Raw genomic sequence first — 17162 nt, forward strand, 5'->3', positions numbered from 1 at the left:
GTGAGCAAGTGCCAGGTAACTTAAATGCAATGTGCTACAGGTAACTTAAATGCAAAAATGACAAACAGTAACTTTCATTCAAGTGAAACAAGGAAATAAGTACAGTAAGCAATGCAGATATCACTAGGGATCCACAGAGGTGCTGAAAAGCCGCATTTTAGGTGGAATGAGCATTTCAGGGAAATAACAAGCAAACAGACAACAAGCATACAAAGAAAGCTAGATTCAGCAGGCCTGGATCTAGTCTATGCTACAACAAACAAGGTGTACCAATTTCAGTAAGAAACAGTTCAGATATGCAGGCACTATAAGCCTTTAAACAGAAATTCCCAGCTCAGAAGGGCAGAATCCAGCCTCTCCTCCCACAAGAGTGCAGACCACGAACCATCTTAATGTAAAATAACTGGCCTGAAGCCCAAGTGCTTAAACCAGAACTAATACACTTTTAGAATAACAGACGCTGAGCCCTCAATCAGCATTTCCCAAATTAGAAGGATGTAAGCTACCTGTCCTGCCACCACAGTGCAGACCACAAACCTGCCTAATGTAAAACAACTGGTCTGAAGCCCAAGTGCTTAATCCAAAAGACTTAGAATGATAGCTACACTTTAATCAAGTTACTACCAAGCAGTAATAAATACAATTGAATACTTTAAAGAATGCCTGGATTAGTGCTCAAGTTATACAAACAAAGCTAGATTCAGCAGGCCTGGATCTAGTCAATGCTACAGCAAACAAGGTGTACCAATTTCAGTAAGAAGCAGTTCAAATATGCAGGCACTATAAGCCTTTAACCAGAAATTCCCAGCTCAGAAGGGCAGAGTCCAGAATCTCCTCCCACAAGAGTGCAGACCACGTACCCTCTTAATGTAAAATAACTGGCCTGAAGCCCAAGTGCTTTAACCAGAATTAACAAAGCCGAACTGGGTAGGATCCAGTGTCTGTAGTCCCCAATATCTTTATTTATAAGGTCCATGATGATCCTTTCCATAGCTTTGCAGACCAAGCTAGTCAGGCTTATGGGGTGATAGTTTCCAGGAACCGGTGAGGCACCACCTTTGTGGAGAGGGACCACCGTTGCTGTACGACACTCTTTGGGTACATATCCTGTAGTAAGGCTGAGATTGAACAGTAGTTTTATGTTTGGGTTTAGTTCTTCTTGGAGTTCATGTAGGACGCAGCCCAGGACACCGTCTGGTCCCATTGATGCTGTGTTTTTTGCTTTGGAGAGGGCGGCTCTTACCTGAGCATCTGAGATGTCAGGGGGGCAGCACTCTGCTGGGATAGATATTTGCCCTTTTGGTGGAGAGGGGGGGGAGAAGTTTGCGCTGAACCTGTCAGCTAGAATGTTGGCAATGTCTGTGGGTTCGGTGTATTTTTTGTCATTTTGGACTAATTCTGAGCATATCTGGGAATTCCCACCCAGGTTCCTAACATAACTAAAGAAAGTCTTGTGATTATCCTTAGTGTCCTGTGCAATTTTTCTCCAGAAGCTACCCTTAGACGATTTTATGAGTACCCATAGTTTTTTGCTAATACTGATCAGAGATGCCTTCCCTTTTTGGGATTTTGCTCTATCATGTAGTAGCTTCCTCCTTCTATTGTATAGTTTGTTTATGGCTGGGGTCCACCAGACAGGATGTCTGCCTTTGGAGGATTGGGTCTTGGGTTTATTTGGGATTGCATGATCCATGCATTCCTGAAGGTGTTCATAGAATGCGTTCATAAAGGATTTTGCAGTCTGGGCCGTATTTTCCACAGGCCCGGGGGCTTTGAAGGAGTCCACCTCGGTTTTGAGGAGTGTGAAATTTGCTTTAGAGAAGTTTTTCACTGTGGTTTTCTGGGCAGGGGGTGGGGTCAGGATGTGAATATCCAGTGAGATTAGTTTATGGTCTGATCTTACCAGTGAGGGATACACTTCTGGTCTGGAGCACAGAGTCCCCATGTTGGTGATGATCAGGTCCAGTATGTTTTCCCCTCTTGTGGGAGTGGTAACAAGTTGTTCCATAGCATTTGAGTTTATAAATTCTAGAAACCTTTGGGCTAGGGTACTGGAGCTAGAGTAATGCTCCCAGTCTATGTTTGGGTAGTTGAAGTCGCCCAATATAATGGTGTTTGGAGAGACCTTCATATTTTCCAGTGTTCTCAGGAAGGCTGAGTGGAGTTCCTGGGTTTGAGAGGGTGGTCTGTAGCAGGCTATAAACTGGAAGGCAGTTTTACCCACTGTTAGTTGCACATGGAAAGTCTCTGATGCTTCGTGCTGTGCCACCAACCTGGAGGTGTGGATATCTTTGATGAATATTGATACTCCCCCTCCTTTTGTGATTCGGTCCAAGTTTTGGTGCCGAAAAGCATGGTATGAGGTATAACCTGGTAGTGCTGGTGTGTTCTTGGGAGCCTTGAACCAGGTTTCTGTTACTGCACAGATATCGATGTTCTCCATGTTAAGGAGAGTTTCGAGTGCATGCATCTTGAGGTTTAGACTTCTGGCACTGAGTAGCATTACTCTTAGTTTAAAGAATAAAGTCAGCACAACAGGACCCGAAAAGCAACAATTAAGTACAATGCTGTAAATCCCTTTGCGTGGCCAATACCAACACAAACGCAGCTTATTCAAAAGCTTATTACTCTTAGTTTCTTATCCCTTGTGATACCTATGGAGGTGGGTTTGTCTTTTGAGCCTTGCCTAAAAAAGGCACTATGGGGGTAGCAAGAGCCTTTGCCAATATCCAGCCCAGGGTGATAGGTGCAAGCCGTCCCTAGCGAAGCATCGTGGCTTGTCGAGCATGTCATCCCAGGCTGACAGGCATTGGATCCCCTTTGAATGACACCAATACTTAAGCCAATTGTTGAAATTGATCATCTTGTCTTCGTATTGTGGCATCATTCTTGGTGAGGGTAAGATGCTACTCAAGGTCAGGGTCATACCGGCCTGGGCTACATGCTCAGAGAGCTCCTCTATGTCTCTTTTCATGTAGTCCAGGGAGGTAAGTCTCAGGTCATTCACACCAGCATGGACAATGACTGAGTCATATTTGTACTTGCCTTGGAGTGACCTGAGTGCTTGTGTTATGTGGCGGATCCTAGCGCCGACAGGCAGCTCAGCGTGGTCTTCTCCTTGTTCAGCCTGGTGGCGGGACGTCAGTGTGCCTGACGATAGAGTCACCTATTACAAGTGTATCAGGTGTGTTGTTTAGCCTTAAGGACTGTGACTGTTTGGCACACTGGCTTTGTGAGCTATGTGTTGCACGTGTTTTGTTTTGGGGTAGCGGTTGCTTGGGTGTCTGCTTTGGAGGTCTCTGCTGCTTAGGCAGATTTTTATTTAGAGCCTCCAGTATGTTTTGTGTTTATGTGTTTGGTTTGCTGTCGTGGTAGGTCTATGTGAGACTGGAATTGTAGTGAGTGTGGTTTCCTTTTCCTCCTGACTGGTTACGCCAGTAGTGAGTTGAGAGAGCTTAGCCTCCAGTTTGGCTATATGGTTGCATCTCTCACATGTGTTGGAATTTGTTGGGAGGAGGAGAGGGTTGTCTGTGTACATGAGGCAGTTGTAACATTGCCTCAAGATTCCCAGATTCACCAGCTGGACCGAGAGGAGATTGACAACTGACCTTTGGACATGCTAGAATAGTATTAGGAATTCCTTTATAATTGAAAAAAAGGGCCAATGGGGAACAAGGTACTCAAGGGGAGTTTGTGAGGGTGTAGTGCTTTTAATTTTTTAGTGCTGACTTATATAATTGCTTTAGTGAGCAAGTGCCAGGTAACTTAAATGCAATGTGCTACAGGTAACTTAAATGCAAAAATGACAAACAGTAACTTTCATTCAAGTGAAACAAGGAAATAAGTACAGTAAGCAATGCAGATATCACTAGGGATCCACAGAGGTGCTGAAAAGCCGCGTTTTAGGTGGAATGAGCATTTCAGGGAAATAACAAGCAAACAGACAACAAGCATACAAACAAAGCTAGATTCAGCAGGCCTGGATCTAGTCTATGCTACAGCAAACAAGGTGTACCAATTTCAGTAAGAAGCAGTTCAAATATGCAGGCACTATAAGCCTTTAACCAGAAATTCCCAGCTCAGAAGGGCAGAGTCCAGCCTCTCCTCCCACAAGAGTGCAGACCACGAACCTTCTTAATGTAAAATAACTGGCCTGAAGCCCAAGTGCGTAAACCAGAACTAATACACTTTTAGAATAACAGACGCTGAGCCCTCAATCAGCAGTTCCCAAATTAGAAGGATGTAAGCTACCTGTCCTGCCACCACAGTGCAGGCCACAAACCTTCCTAATGTAAAACAACTGGTCTGAAGCCCAAGTGCTTAATCCAAAAGACTTAGAATGATAGCTACACTTTAATCAAGTTACTACCAAGCAGTAATAAATACAATTGAATACTTTAAAGAATGCCTGGATTAGTGCTCAAGTTATACAAACAAAGCTAGATTCAGCAGGCCTGGATCTAGTCTATGCTACAGCAAACAAGGTGTACCAATTTCAGTAAGAAGCAGTTCAAATATGCAGGCACTATAAGCCTTTAACCAGAAATTCCCAGCTCAGAAGGGCAGAGTCCAGACTCTCATCCCACAAGAGTGCAGACCACGAACCCTCTTAATGTAAAATAACTGGCTTGAAGCCCAAGTGCTTTAACCAGAATTAATACACTTTTAGAATAACAGACACTGAGCCCTCAGTCAGCACTTCCCAACTTTGAAGGATGTAAGCCACCTGTCCTGCCACTACAGTGCAGAACACAAACCTTCTTAATGTAAAACAACTGGTCTGAAGCCCAAGTGCTTAAACTAAAAAGCTTAGAATGAGTTACACCAAGCAGTAATAAATGCAACTGAGTACTTTTAAGATGATGCAAAAGCGAAATAAAGTAGGAAGAAACACAAAGACAGTAAAAGCAGATAAATATTTATTTATTTATTTTTTTTTGAGTGAGCAAATGAGATGGGCCCAGGAGGAGTATCCAAGTGCAAATTTAATAGAGGGGCAGGCAGTTTCAAAGCCACCAAGATTAACACCAAGACAAAAACAGAGAGGGTGGGTGGGGACTTACTGAAAAAACAGTCAACTTCCAGCTAGATATTGCTCAATGCAACACAAACAAATTACTTTAAATTGCATATTATTTGATAAAAGTGCCGATAAAAATCTACTTAACTCCACTCATGTAGGTCTCAGTTGGCCAAAGCTCACAGTTTAAACAGAAAACAATTCACTGTACCACTTGTATAAGACAGAAACTGAATAACAATGAGGTAAACTGCCCCCACTTATCACTGGCTATGCAGGTTTTTTAACAAGCCTTAACTGAAAATACCACTTGTAGAAGACCTACTGAAAAAACAGTCAACTTCCAGCTAGATATTGCTCAATGCAACACAAACAAATTACTTTAAATTGTGTATTATTTGATAAAAGTGCAGATAAAAATCTACTTAACTCCACTCATGTAGGTCTCAGTTGGCCAAAGCTCACAGTTTAAACAGAAAACAATTCACTGTACCACTTGTATAAGACAGAAACCGAATAACAATGAGGTAAACTACCCCCACTTATCACTGGCTATGCAGGTTTTTTAACAAGCCTTAACTGAAAATACCACTTGTACAAGACCTGCTGAAAAAACAGTCAACTTCCAGCTAGATATTGCTCAATGCAACACAAACAAATTACTTTAAATTGTGTATTATTTGATAAAAGTGCAGATAAAATCTACTTAACTGCACTCATGTAGGTCTCAGTTGGCCAAAGCTCACAGTTTAAACAGAAAACAATTCACTGTACCACTTGTATAAGACAGAAACCGAATAACAATGAGGTAAACTACCCCAACTTATTACTGGCTATGCAGGTCTTTTAATAAGCCTTAACTGAAAATACCACTTGTATAAGACCTACTGAAAAAACAGTCAACTTCCAGCTAGATATTGCTCAATGCAACACAAACAAATTACTTTAAATGGTGTATTATTTGATAAAAGTGCAGATAAAAATCTAGTTAACTCCACTCATTTAGGTCTCAGTTGGCCAAAGCCCACAGTTTAAACAGAAAATATGTTTGCAACTTGACTGTAATTCATTTTTTCTTTTCAAAGGAACTGGTTGTTGTGTCTTTTGGCTTTTCCCGGTTAGGGGTCACCAAAGCGGAACTCCGGTCCGCTAATGATTGGCAGCAGATTTTTGTGTGCCGAGTTACCAGCTCTGATGCACAACCTTCAACGAAGGTACGCCCATTCACGCATATCTCCACACAGAAGATGCTGTAGCTGAGAATCGAACGGGACAACGTCTTACTGTGAGGCGACAATGCTACCGCAGCACCACCACCGCAGTACTTTTCAATATTTCTCCTGAACACATGGTATGTAAATATCATGTGAAGTTTTTGTGGACCCTTTGTAAGCTGTAAAAAAAATCAATAAAAACCATGACCAAACTCATATCCTATAACATCTCAAACAGTAATAAGTGTTTGTGTTGACATTTATAAAAAAAAAAGACCTGTTTACCATATTTTGAAAGTAGTAATGTCCTTTTAACTTGTTGATAGTATTAATGAAACTTAATTTGATTATGGGGATGTGAAAAACAAATAACCCATGCAGTGACAATAATATTCTAGTAATTAAATAAAGCCATTCTAGTGAAACTTGCTGATTGCCACAAAAAAAATCATTACTGGTTATGATAAGGTAGCAGTAGTGATTTCAATAACTTTTCATCAAAGTATTTTATAAGCCTACATGATTTCTGTGCCTTATAGACTTATGTTATCCATTCCCTCTCTTGGGCCTAAATTTTCCCTTCCTTATAGTTAAAACCCCATCAACTATTGTTTATTTGCATGGCAAATGCATGTATACTGGATATTGTCTGTAAGAACATAAAACAGATAAAAAATATTACTTAATATTCCTGGATGGCAGAAATCACAGTTTATGAGTAGTTCAAATTGTCAGTATGAAAAAAATATTTAAAACACATTTCTAGTTCTTCGTAGCAATATGTTTTAATCATATTTGTATCATTGACAGAAAAGCATATAAAATGAATAATTTGAAGACTTTTTTGAAAATGTTCATGATCCTGTACTAGTTTTATCAAACAGTAGACAGAGCAGACAAATTAAAGGAAATAGGTTTATAGATTAGTACTAGGGTAGCTGCCCTTGTGGGCCATTTTAAGCCTGCAAATTACCTCATGTGAGAATCAAACTCTACACCTTGTGTCTGTAAGGTAGACATCTTAACCATGATGCCAACCTCCCAGAATGAAATAAGAAGTGTACTGTTATTCCTCAGTTTTATGAAATCCTCAGCAGAGAAAAAAATGAACCTACAGAAATCTCTGGTGAGAAGCAAAAACCACTATCCTCTGTTTCTCACAGGAAAGATACACAATCTGAACATATTGTACTAAAGAGTGGTCAGTAGTGCCCCTCGAGTTGCAGCAGTCTTAGAAGCCTCATGGATGGCTTGAATAGGTACAGGATATATTGTTTATACAATGGGTAATTTAAAGGTTCACTTGAGTGCTAGTGTTCTACACCGTGAGAAGATCGTTTCATTTCAAACAGTTTTCAATTATGAGTCCTTATTCCCATTTAGATGGCAGCTTAAGCTCTTCCGTGGCATTACTGAGTGTTGGTAGATCAGAAATATTGTCGGCCTATACGCAGAATGGTTGCAAGTCCCTTCACTGAAGTGGAATTCATTGAGAGGATTAACTCGGTGAAATTTGTCTTCTCAAGAAAACAGTACTTCCAAAGTAAAATACAACAGTGTTTTCTGCGGGACAAAGACCTCCACTCTTTTTGTGACAGATCAGTACCCCCTGCAAAACCTTATATCAGTAGTTCTCAACGAATCAGGGACTAATCCAAAAATAATCAGGATTACTTTTAAATTTACCATTATTAATTTGAGACATTGACAGAATAAAAAATGTGAATTAATATACATTTTCTGAAGTAAGGAAGACTTTGTTTACTGTCATTATTTATTAAGTGTAAGTCACCGCCCTTTCTCCAAAAGTCATCAGTTTCAGAACAAATCAAGAGGGACAGAGCTAAACTTTCAGTCAAAATCAGGGAAGTCCCTGAAATTCAGGGACATTTGGGAAGTATGCCTTATATCACCATCTCTGAGGTTATGCTATGTTGCGGAAAAGGGAACCCCTTTGTAGCAGTCTCAGAGTAGTGTTACACACACACACACACACACACACACTGAGGATAACAGCCAAAATGGGCAACGGAAAACATAAGCTTACACCCTTAATCAGAACCACAATTCTTGGAAAGAAACTTTTTATTGCGTCTTCTGCATGATGGTTGCACACAACTGCTATGACCATCCTTCGTTTGAGTATACCACTGTTACCGTACTTGCCCTAGTAATAGCCGTTGGGACAAGACCCGGAAGTGTCCTGAATGGGTCCTTTTAGCTAGTTGCTAAGTTACTCACCACATTTTGGCCTACATTTGGTTTACAGAGAACAGTCTACCGAGGATCCTGAGACTTAGGGCATCTAGTTGAGTGGTTTACTCCGTGATCGCAATTAACTACTAGCTACCATCCCTTTCAACTGTCCCTAATTTTCTTGGAAGTCTCTGACTTTGACTCAAATTTTAGCTATGCCCCTTTTAATCCTTGCTAAAAAGGGGTGACCTTTGAGACAAGGTTGTGAATTGAACTTTAAATTATGGCTATAATTAGTGTTATAGACTTAATTTACTTCAGCAATTGTATTTTATTTCACATTCTCTTATTCTGCTAACTTCCTAAGTTAATAACATTTGCATTTTAAAACGATCCCCGATTCTCTGATTCTGTTGACATTTGTCCCCGATTAATTTGAGAGGTATGCCACACATTTTTATAATTTCTTTTAATGTATGACAATTGAGTCTTTGTGGTTATTAAAGTCTATTGATATATTTAAAAAAGTACGTTTAAAAACATAGGGAGAAAGTTGCATTGCACTTTTTTTACCGTTTACAATACTTTACTGCAGATAAGGCAAAAACGCCACCAAGAGTACAATTTTACTTGAGGATTGCAGCTTTTCCTTTACACGCAGCGTGTCGCTCTTTGCTAGTGTTGTGAAATGTTTCCCCCTAACCTATTTAATATTAACTAGTTCCTTAAATATAACAGGGAATGTGCAATGACAGCAGACCCATTTTTGTGAACAGTAGATGATCTAGCCGTGTCAGAGTGCGAACTTTTTCAGATTCTGTTTATATCCCCAAACATTTTTCATAATCTCTACTCGGTATCTGGGCGTTTGTTCTAAAATGGGTACCACGACCAAGCCTGGGTGGCAGTGTGTCAGGCAGCAATTGTTTTTATTTTTATTTTATTCGCTTCAGTGCTTAACCTCAGGCACCATACGATATTCTGTCCCGGAGGAGCTGGATCGTGGATCTTTAGTTGGAAATGTTGCAAATGATTTGGGGATACCTCTCAAGGATGTGGTAGCCCAGCGGTTGAGAATTACCTCAACAACAAAGACTCGGTTTTTAAATATTAATTTACAGACCGGAGATTTGTACCTTACAGAGAGAATAGACAGAGAGGAACTGTGTGACAAAACGCCTTCATGTATCCTGACATTTGAAGCTGTTGTTGAAAATCCACTGCAGGTATTTTCTGGAGAAGTTGAAATTCAGGATGTCAATGACAATCCCCCGGTGTTCCTACCGGATGAGATAAAATTGATTATCAGTGAAACCACATTTCCAGGATCCCGTTTTCCTTTAGGGCAGGCGGAGGACCCCGATGTTGGTGTAAATTCACTGCTTGATTATGACCTTAACCTTAATGAATATTTCAGCTTGATTGTGACGGACAGTGAAAGCGGTCACTTTATAGAGCTTGTTCTAAATAACAGTTTGGATTACGAGAAACAGAGCGATCATTTCCTTACAATCACAGTCAAAGACAATGGGATCCCTAGGAGATCTGGTACCTCACAGATACACATTAGCGTTGTGGACGTCAATGATAACAAACCTGCATTCAGTCAAGCAGTTTATAAGACCAGCATAAAAGAAGGTTCACCGAAAGGTACGTTACTAGTGAAAGTAAATGCAACAGACCGTGATGGTGCAGCTTATGGACAGGTAAGATATGCTTTCAAAAAAATATCAGAGACAACACGTTCTGTGTTTAAACTGGATCCAGTTAGTGGCGAAATACGCCTGGAGGGGATTCTAGATTATGAAGAAACAAAACGGTTTGAAATTACAGTTGAGGCTAAAGATGGCGGTGGACTGACTACTCAGTGCAGGGTGATTATTGACATTCTCGATGATAATGATAACGCACCTCAGATAACCGTTTCCTCTGTTTCTGATGACATTTCAGAAGATTCAATTCCCGGCACTGTTATTGCATTTATAAACATAGCTGACCTGGATTCCGAGGGCAATGGTGAAACTAGCTGTCACCTGCAAGAATATATTCCATTTAAACTGACCACTTCATACAGGAATTACTACACACTAGAGTTGAATGGATCACTTGATCGAGAAAAGGTTCCTGAATACAATATTACAATCACCGCTATTGATAAAGGTTCACCACCGCTTTCAACTAGAAAGACAATTTTCCTTAAGATTACCGACATAAATGACAACCCACCCACATTTTCTAAAGTAATATACAATGCGTATGTAAGGGAAAACAACCCTCCTGGGTATATAATCCACACAGTGGAAGCAAGAGATGCTGACTGGAACCAAAACGCTCGAGTAACATATTCCATTTTTCCTGGTTATGTTGGTGAATCTTTGGTTTCCACATTTGTCTCCATTAACCCAGATAACGGTAACATTTATGCTTTGCGTTCGTTTGATTATGAAGCGTTTAGAGAATTTTCTCTAGTAGTTAAAGCTATGGATGGTGCGTCCCCACCCCTGTCAGCAAATGCTACTGTGAATATTTTCATTCAGGATGAGAATGATAATTCCCCTAAAATCTTATATCCGATGTCAAGTGAGGAAGCTACAACTGTGGGCATTGAGATAGTACCCTTTTTAGCAGAAACAAATTATCTTGTGACTAAAGTGGTAGCTGTGGATGCGGATTCTGGGCAAAATGCGTGGCTTTCCTATCAAATGGTAAAAGCTACTGATCCTAGTCTTTTCAATGTAGGGTATCACACTGGGGAAATTAGGACATCCCGTCCCATTCAAACGAAGGAACACGTGAAACAAATTTTGCACATAATAGTAAAAGACAACGGACAACCATCACTTTCATCCACTGCCACCGTCACCGTATTTGTATCAGACTCAGACAGCTTCCCCCAACCCCTTTTGGATGCCATTAACCCAGCAGGAAAAAAAGACAGTGACTCTAATCTCACCCTGTATTTGCTTATTTCTGTCATATGTGTGTCTGCCTTGTTTCTTTGTTTCATTATAATTCTAATTATCATCAGGTTTCAGAGATGGAGACAGTCATCATTACTTAAGCCAACATTTATAGATTACAACCCTGGACACCCTACAGATTACAACGAAACAGATCAGGTAGGACATAGTCAGAAACCTTTCACACAGAAGGTTTACCTGACCTCTGACTCTGGAAGGAGCGAGTTCCAATTTGCGAAGCATTATGGACTTGATACAATGAGAGGCAAAGCAATTACTGTCACTAATAGGTCAGAACTCAATCCAGAAGATACTTTTTATGCAGAAACCAATGCTGCCTCCCAGGTGAGATCCTTTATCAAATGAATCTTTGCTTAACATATATTGCAATTTATTTGTTCTTACTAAAACAATGTCTGCATGTCAATATTCATTTTGTCAAATATCTGCTTGTTAAATACTCATACTTCAAAGCTATTTTATACTTATGTGAACAGAAATTCATAGACTGCGAATATAATCACATTAACAAAAAGTGACATAAATATTAAGACTATAAATAATATAATTCACATTTCAGGTATATTTCTTTGAAGAATGGACTTTGCACATAGCATAGCTTATTTGTTTAATCTGTTCTGGGACTCATATGTGTAAAGTTCTTCACAGGATCATAGGATCACAGGAGTTTACTAAGCTATTAGCCTTGAGGCCATTATAAGCCTAGCCAAGAGTTTAGCCCATGCTTAGACAAATCAGCACCCATTGCCCCTGTCCAGTAGGGACATGGGTGGAATCCCAGGGATATATTTTCTGTTTCCCATCCAGTTATCCAGGTTGCACTTTAAAAGGGGTAAAGAGGTACTCTGCTTGATGTGGAGAGGGAGGCTATTACATAGATGGGGGAGTCTCTGGGACACAAATCTGTCCCACTAAGTCTTGTTGTTGTCACAGACCAGGTTGAGGCTGAGCATGCAGGTTATTCGAGTGGAGCTTGACTTGTGGATATGCAGCAGCCCCATCAAGGTGGGGTCTGTGATCACCTTGTATGCCAGAAAGAGGTCACCTCTGAGGAGTCTGTATGAAACTGAGTAGAGGGATAGGGCTTTTAGCCTATCTGTGTATAGTAGATGTTTGAGGCCCTGGATTCTCCTTTGGAGGAACCTCTGTGGTCTCTCCAGCTGCTGCATTGCTTTGCAAGGTACTTGCTGAAAGGGGTGCTTTATTCTATAATGCGCCTTATAAGGGAAGAATATAGGGATGTTATGACCTCCTTGCCCCTGGATGAGATACCCTTACTTATGATGTGGGCCATATAGAAGGCTTTCCTTACAACAGAAGCAACATGGTGGTCAAAAGTCAGGTTGTTATCAACCTGGGTACCCAAATCCCTCATGGTTGATTGTTTGCTTAGGGCATTGTTATTAATGTGATAATTTGTGGGGATGTCACTCTCCCCTAATGATTCTATGTTCTTATTAAATAAATAATCTCTTACTCCAATTTCAGTTCCATCATGTCAATGTGCATTTCCAGTCACGCTGTATGGTACTCTGTAGGGTGCTCTTTTACTTGCTTATTTCTTAATTTGTTCACCACTTGAGTGGCTGATTCACAGAGACCCTTTCTATCCACATCCAGAAAAAGTAATTAACTTCAGTTACATAGATGTTGAATCATATACATATATCATCTTTTTTTGTTTGCAGTAACATTTAATACTTTTCTTGGTCAGTACAATGCTTTGTTGTACAATCTAATGATTGATATTATTAAGTTAAGTTCAATTGTATTTGTAAATATATATTAATAAGGGGAAACCACCATCATTTTCCTCTCTATTTTACTCTCTTTGAATTTCTACAATATACAGTTATCTTGACAAGATGTCATGCAAGATATGCATATTTCCAATGAGAAATCTGTCAAGTCAGATTTCTTAGTTTTATGCTAGGCATGTAATCCAGGAGACCATTAAGGAGCTTAGCTCAAGTTCCCAGCAGACCCGAATATGCTCTCTGGTCAAGTATATTTCACAGTGTCACACAATAGATAAATAAAGGCTGGTGGAAGCAAACTCTGTACAACAGAAACTAGCTTACGAGCAGCTCATCCTTTGTGCTGTCAGCTACAAAAACATATAACCTATATCAGTTGAAAAAAATTCATATTCTTCTCCCTCTCTTATCTTCACACAGCAGAAGATATACATTTTTGCCTGCAGAGTTAGTCTCCTGCTGGATAATGAGACTGCAGAAATGGTAAACGCAGCACATTTTTCATAGTAATTTGGATACTAAACCTAGTCGTGGTTCAATGTGTTACAAAGATCTTCACATTTTGCTTAATGGTATAATTACTCATCTTATAGTTGCTTATTTTAACAAGTGTTGGGTAAATTTGAAAGCTACATTTCTCAAGTGTAGGAACAGCATTTGAAGATATGCTTCTTTGTTGTAGTAACCACTCTTCCCCTCTGATGTTTTGTAGTCAATGCTGGCATGAGAAAGATTATGATCTATGTAATTAAACAATTGACAGTCTTATGACTGCAGCCATTAACAGTCCATAGGGGAGGAAACATTTTAATGACCTTCATATATATAGTTATGAGACTGATTTACAACTTTTTTAAACTAATCTGAGGCAACAGTAACTCTTAAAATGTTTGGATGGTTTCTTGATAAGCTGAGTTAATAACTGAAATTACGAAAAGCAAATGAGTGTAGAAGATTCTAAGTTTTTAACCTAAAACATTGATTAAATTCTCCTGCTTCACCCAAATGAACAGCATAATGTCACAGTTCACCTTCCAAACTTTTTCAGACTGAAATCTCTTAAGAGTTATATCAGTTAAGAGGAGAGACGGTGTCCTAACCATGCCTGCTGTTGTTTCACACTCTTTCTATAACAGAGTGTCAAATCAAGATTCCCAATCCATTTGAGAAGTAAAACCAAGGATATGTGTCCATGTGATGGCTTCATTAGCATTGAAATTCAAGAATGTGTATGACATATATAAAAACATCCTCATTGATTATGGAAGGAAGGGATAAAGGAGGTAGGCTATTTGTTTCCTAAGCGGGGAAGATAAATACATCATTATTTAAATCAATGAGCACAATGGAGCTGATGATTATAATCTGCCACAAAAAAATATATTTCTGTAATATATGTGTTAATAATATTGTCTTCTGATGCTTTAATTATTTATACCTGAATCCATTTTGCATTATACTGTTTTAACAAGATGAAATATTAAGAAATAAATGCAATTATATGTGGACTTAATTTATAATGGTGGTGCTTAGCTATTAATAAAGAGAAACCTTTTTTTAGTTGAAATGTTCATCAGTCATGTTTGTTTTGGCAACAAGATGTGCTTTTGATACAAATACTGTTTTGCAGTGTTGACTTGGACAGACTGTCTAGTTAAGTGATTTGCTTTTGAGCCAAACACTGTATAAGTGCACAGATGATGAAGCTTGTTAATTAATTAGTAAATCATAAACTATCTATATTATATTTCCGAACAGACTTTTAAGTTCATGATTTATTGAACATGTTCCTATAACATGATAAAGGACAACTTTGCAGAAAACAGTATTGACATCTTGAGGTAATCATAATTTGTAAAAATAAAAAATATACACAAATAAGATAAAATGAAAATATAAGCATTGAAGATAAGACAGTTCATCATAATACTAACTATAAGAAAGAGTGTTAAAGGGTGACTGTCAGAGACACTGTGATGTTGGGATGCACGATGAAAAGCACTGACTTCATGGACAGGAAAACAATTATCCTTCTGTGATAAGAAAAGATTAGGTTACAACACAGATGTGTAGACCATATAGTGGAAAATGATGGAATAAAGAATATAAGAATGGCTAAAGTATGAAGGGGTTATCTGATTATGACAATTTCTGTACAATGGGACTTTATCTTCTTGGCAGTAGGCGGGATTAGTGAACATATGACACATAAGGTAATTATGGAATGATTCAAATGGATTGAACAGAAATGGAAGTATAGGGGACCAAGGAAAGTGCATTTTTAAAGTTCTAATGGTTTTAGTTCTGCTTAAGTATGAAGGATTATGTCTTTATGGAGACTGATTTAGATGTGTAAATGGACTTTCTGACTGGATGGTTGGGACAGAGTCAACATATATATATATATATATATATATATATATATATATATATATATATATATTTTTTATGAACAAATGGGAAAACTGGTTTAGGCAACTGGGTAATGGTAGAGGGGCAGCTGCTATTTAATGACTTCAGCAGGTGGATTTGGAAAACCAGAAGTCACCTTCTTCCAATAAATGTGCATAGACTATGCATATAAAGTTGACTGTTGGGGGCAAAAGATCCATGGCAGAAAAGTTGTTTGTCTGAGTGTCTGACTATATTGAGTTTTGGGTGAAACAGACTTTGGATAAATGTTCAAACCACATTCAATAAGCTGTCAGAAATTTAAAGCAATATTATTAGTCCATTTAATTCTGAACTACTTGCAAATGTCACACTGCCTGCAAATCAGTTTTGTAGCATATTACTGTATTTTCCACATGTCAATGATCTAAGAGTGAGAAGCTGATGATTACCTTTTATAGTTACATCTACAAATGAGTACCATTGTTTGCTCTCATTTCTGTATTTTGAACATTTCTTCTGTAATTTGATCAGAAGCACAGGCGCCAATTTTGAGGAGAACATTAAATTATGTTTTGATTCAGTGGTGAGGTAGTAATGACAGCATTTTAGATCTGCATTTGTCTGTATATTAATTCAATTTGAAAATTTTGTTCAAAGATTGAATTCATGTGGGACTGGTAAATATAAACTAAAATATATTTTAATGCCAAAAGAAAATCTTATGCTGCAAGTATATCTACAATTGTGTGATTTTTGTAAGTTTAACAATATTGAACAATAGACTAGGTCAGAGTTGGATACTTTAAATGAACTTAAAGGAAACAAATTGATTTGCATTACACAAGCTGATAAGAGTTCAGCTACAATTGTAAAAAAAAAAAAAGTGAGAAATGTAGCCGAAGTATGCACAACACATTAAACTGAAAATTAAATTGTATAGAAGTCTACATAAAATTCATGTGCAATATCTGGTCAATGTTTAAGAATTTGATACATGCCTGTCTTACAGGAAAAATGGATGTGGGAGTGATGTAACCATTTAAATCTACTGGATTTTAGATGTCTGACTATAGTCAGCATGCCTAGTCTCCATAACAACTTGCATATTCCACCAATGAAACCAGTTATTTTCAGACACTGTTATTTTAAGTAAGCTACAGGGAGATTTTGTGATTCTTTCCTGAAATGTTTTGTCACTAAAACTGATGGTTTTATAAGAGATACCAAACCTTATGTTTTTTAAATAGTCTATAGTACATCAAATTTCACTGCAATTTTTGGATACTTGTGCGTTGGTCATATTTGATATTTCAGGGCTGACACCAGTTTTACACTACAGTACAATACACATTCAGACTCAGACTTATCATTCTAACAGCTTGTTACAACTTATAACGGATATTTTCATGTAACCTGTTAATGTTAGTCTTAAAATTTGTAAGACATTCTTTGCATTTTATATCTGCAGGTAACCTATTCTCAACATGTGCATTCACAGACAGGACTAGGGCCTTTGAGATAGTAAGCCATGCTTCCTTGACTCAAAAGCTTTACAAACTAAACTCTGGACACGATGCAATTAACTGGGAACAATACTATC

The 17162-nt window shown here is 38.5% G+C and overlaps 2 protein-coding genes across 2 annotated transcripts in view; both read left to right on the forward strand.

Moving 5' to 3' along the window:
• Window positions 1-17162, forward strand: part of LOC122799780 (protocadherin gamma-A4-like) — a 639989-nt gene that overhangs the window by 287615 nt on the left and 335212 nt on the right. The gene's annotated exons all lie outside the window — the stretch shown is intronic.
• LOC122799779 (protocadherin gamma-A4-like) lies at window positions 9204-12169 on the forward strand. Its single transcript, XM_044069072.1, has one exon. The coding sequence runs from the start codon at window positions 9309-9311 to the stop codon at window positions 11754-11756; it is 2448 nt and encodes an 815-aa protein (XP_043925007.1). The 5' UTR covers window positions 9204-9308; the 3' UTR covers window positions 11757-12169.

This window comes from Protopterus annectens, chromosome 4.part0 (genome assembly GCF_019279795.1).
Source record: "Protopterus annectens isolate FY-2018-M chromosome 4.part0, PAN1.0, whole genome shotgun sequence".
NCBI classification, from domain to species: Eukaryota; Metazoa; Chordata; order Ceratodontiformes; family Protopteridae; genus Protopterus; species Protopterus annectens.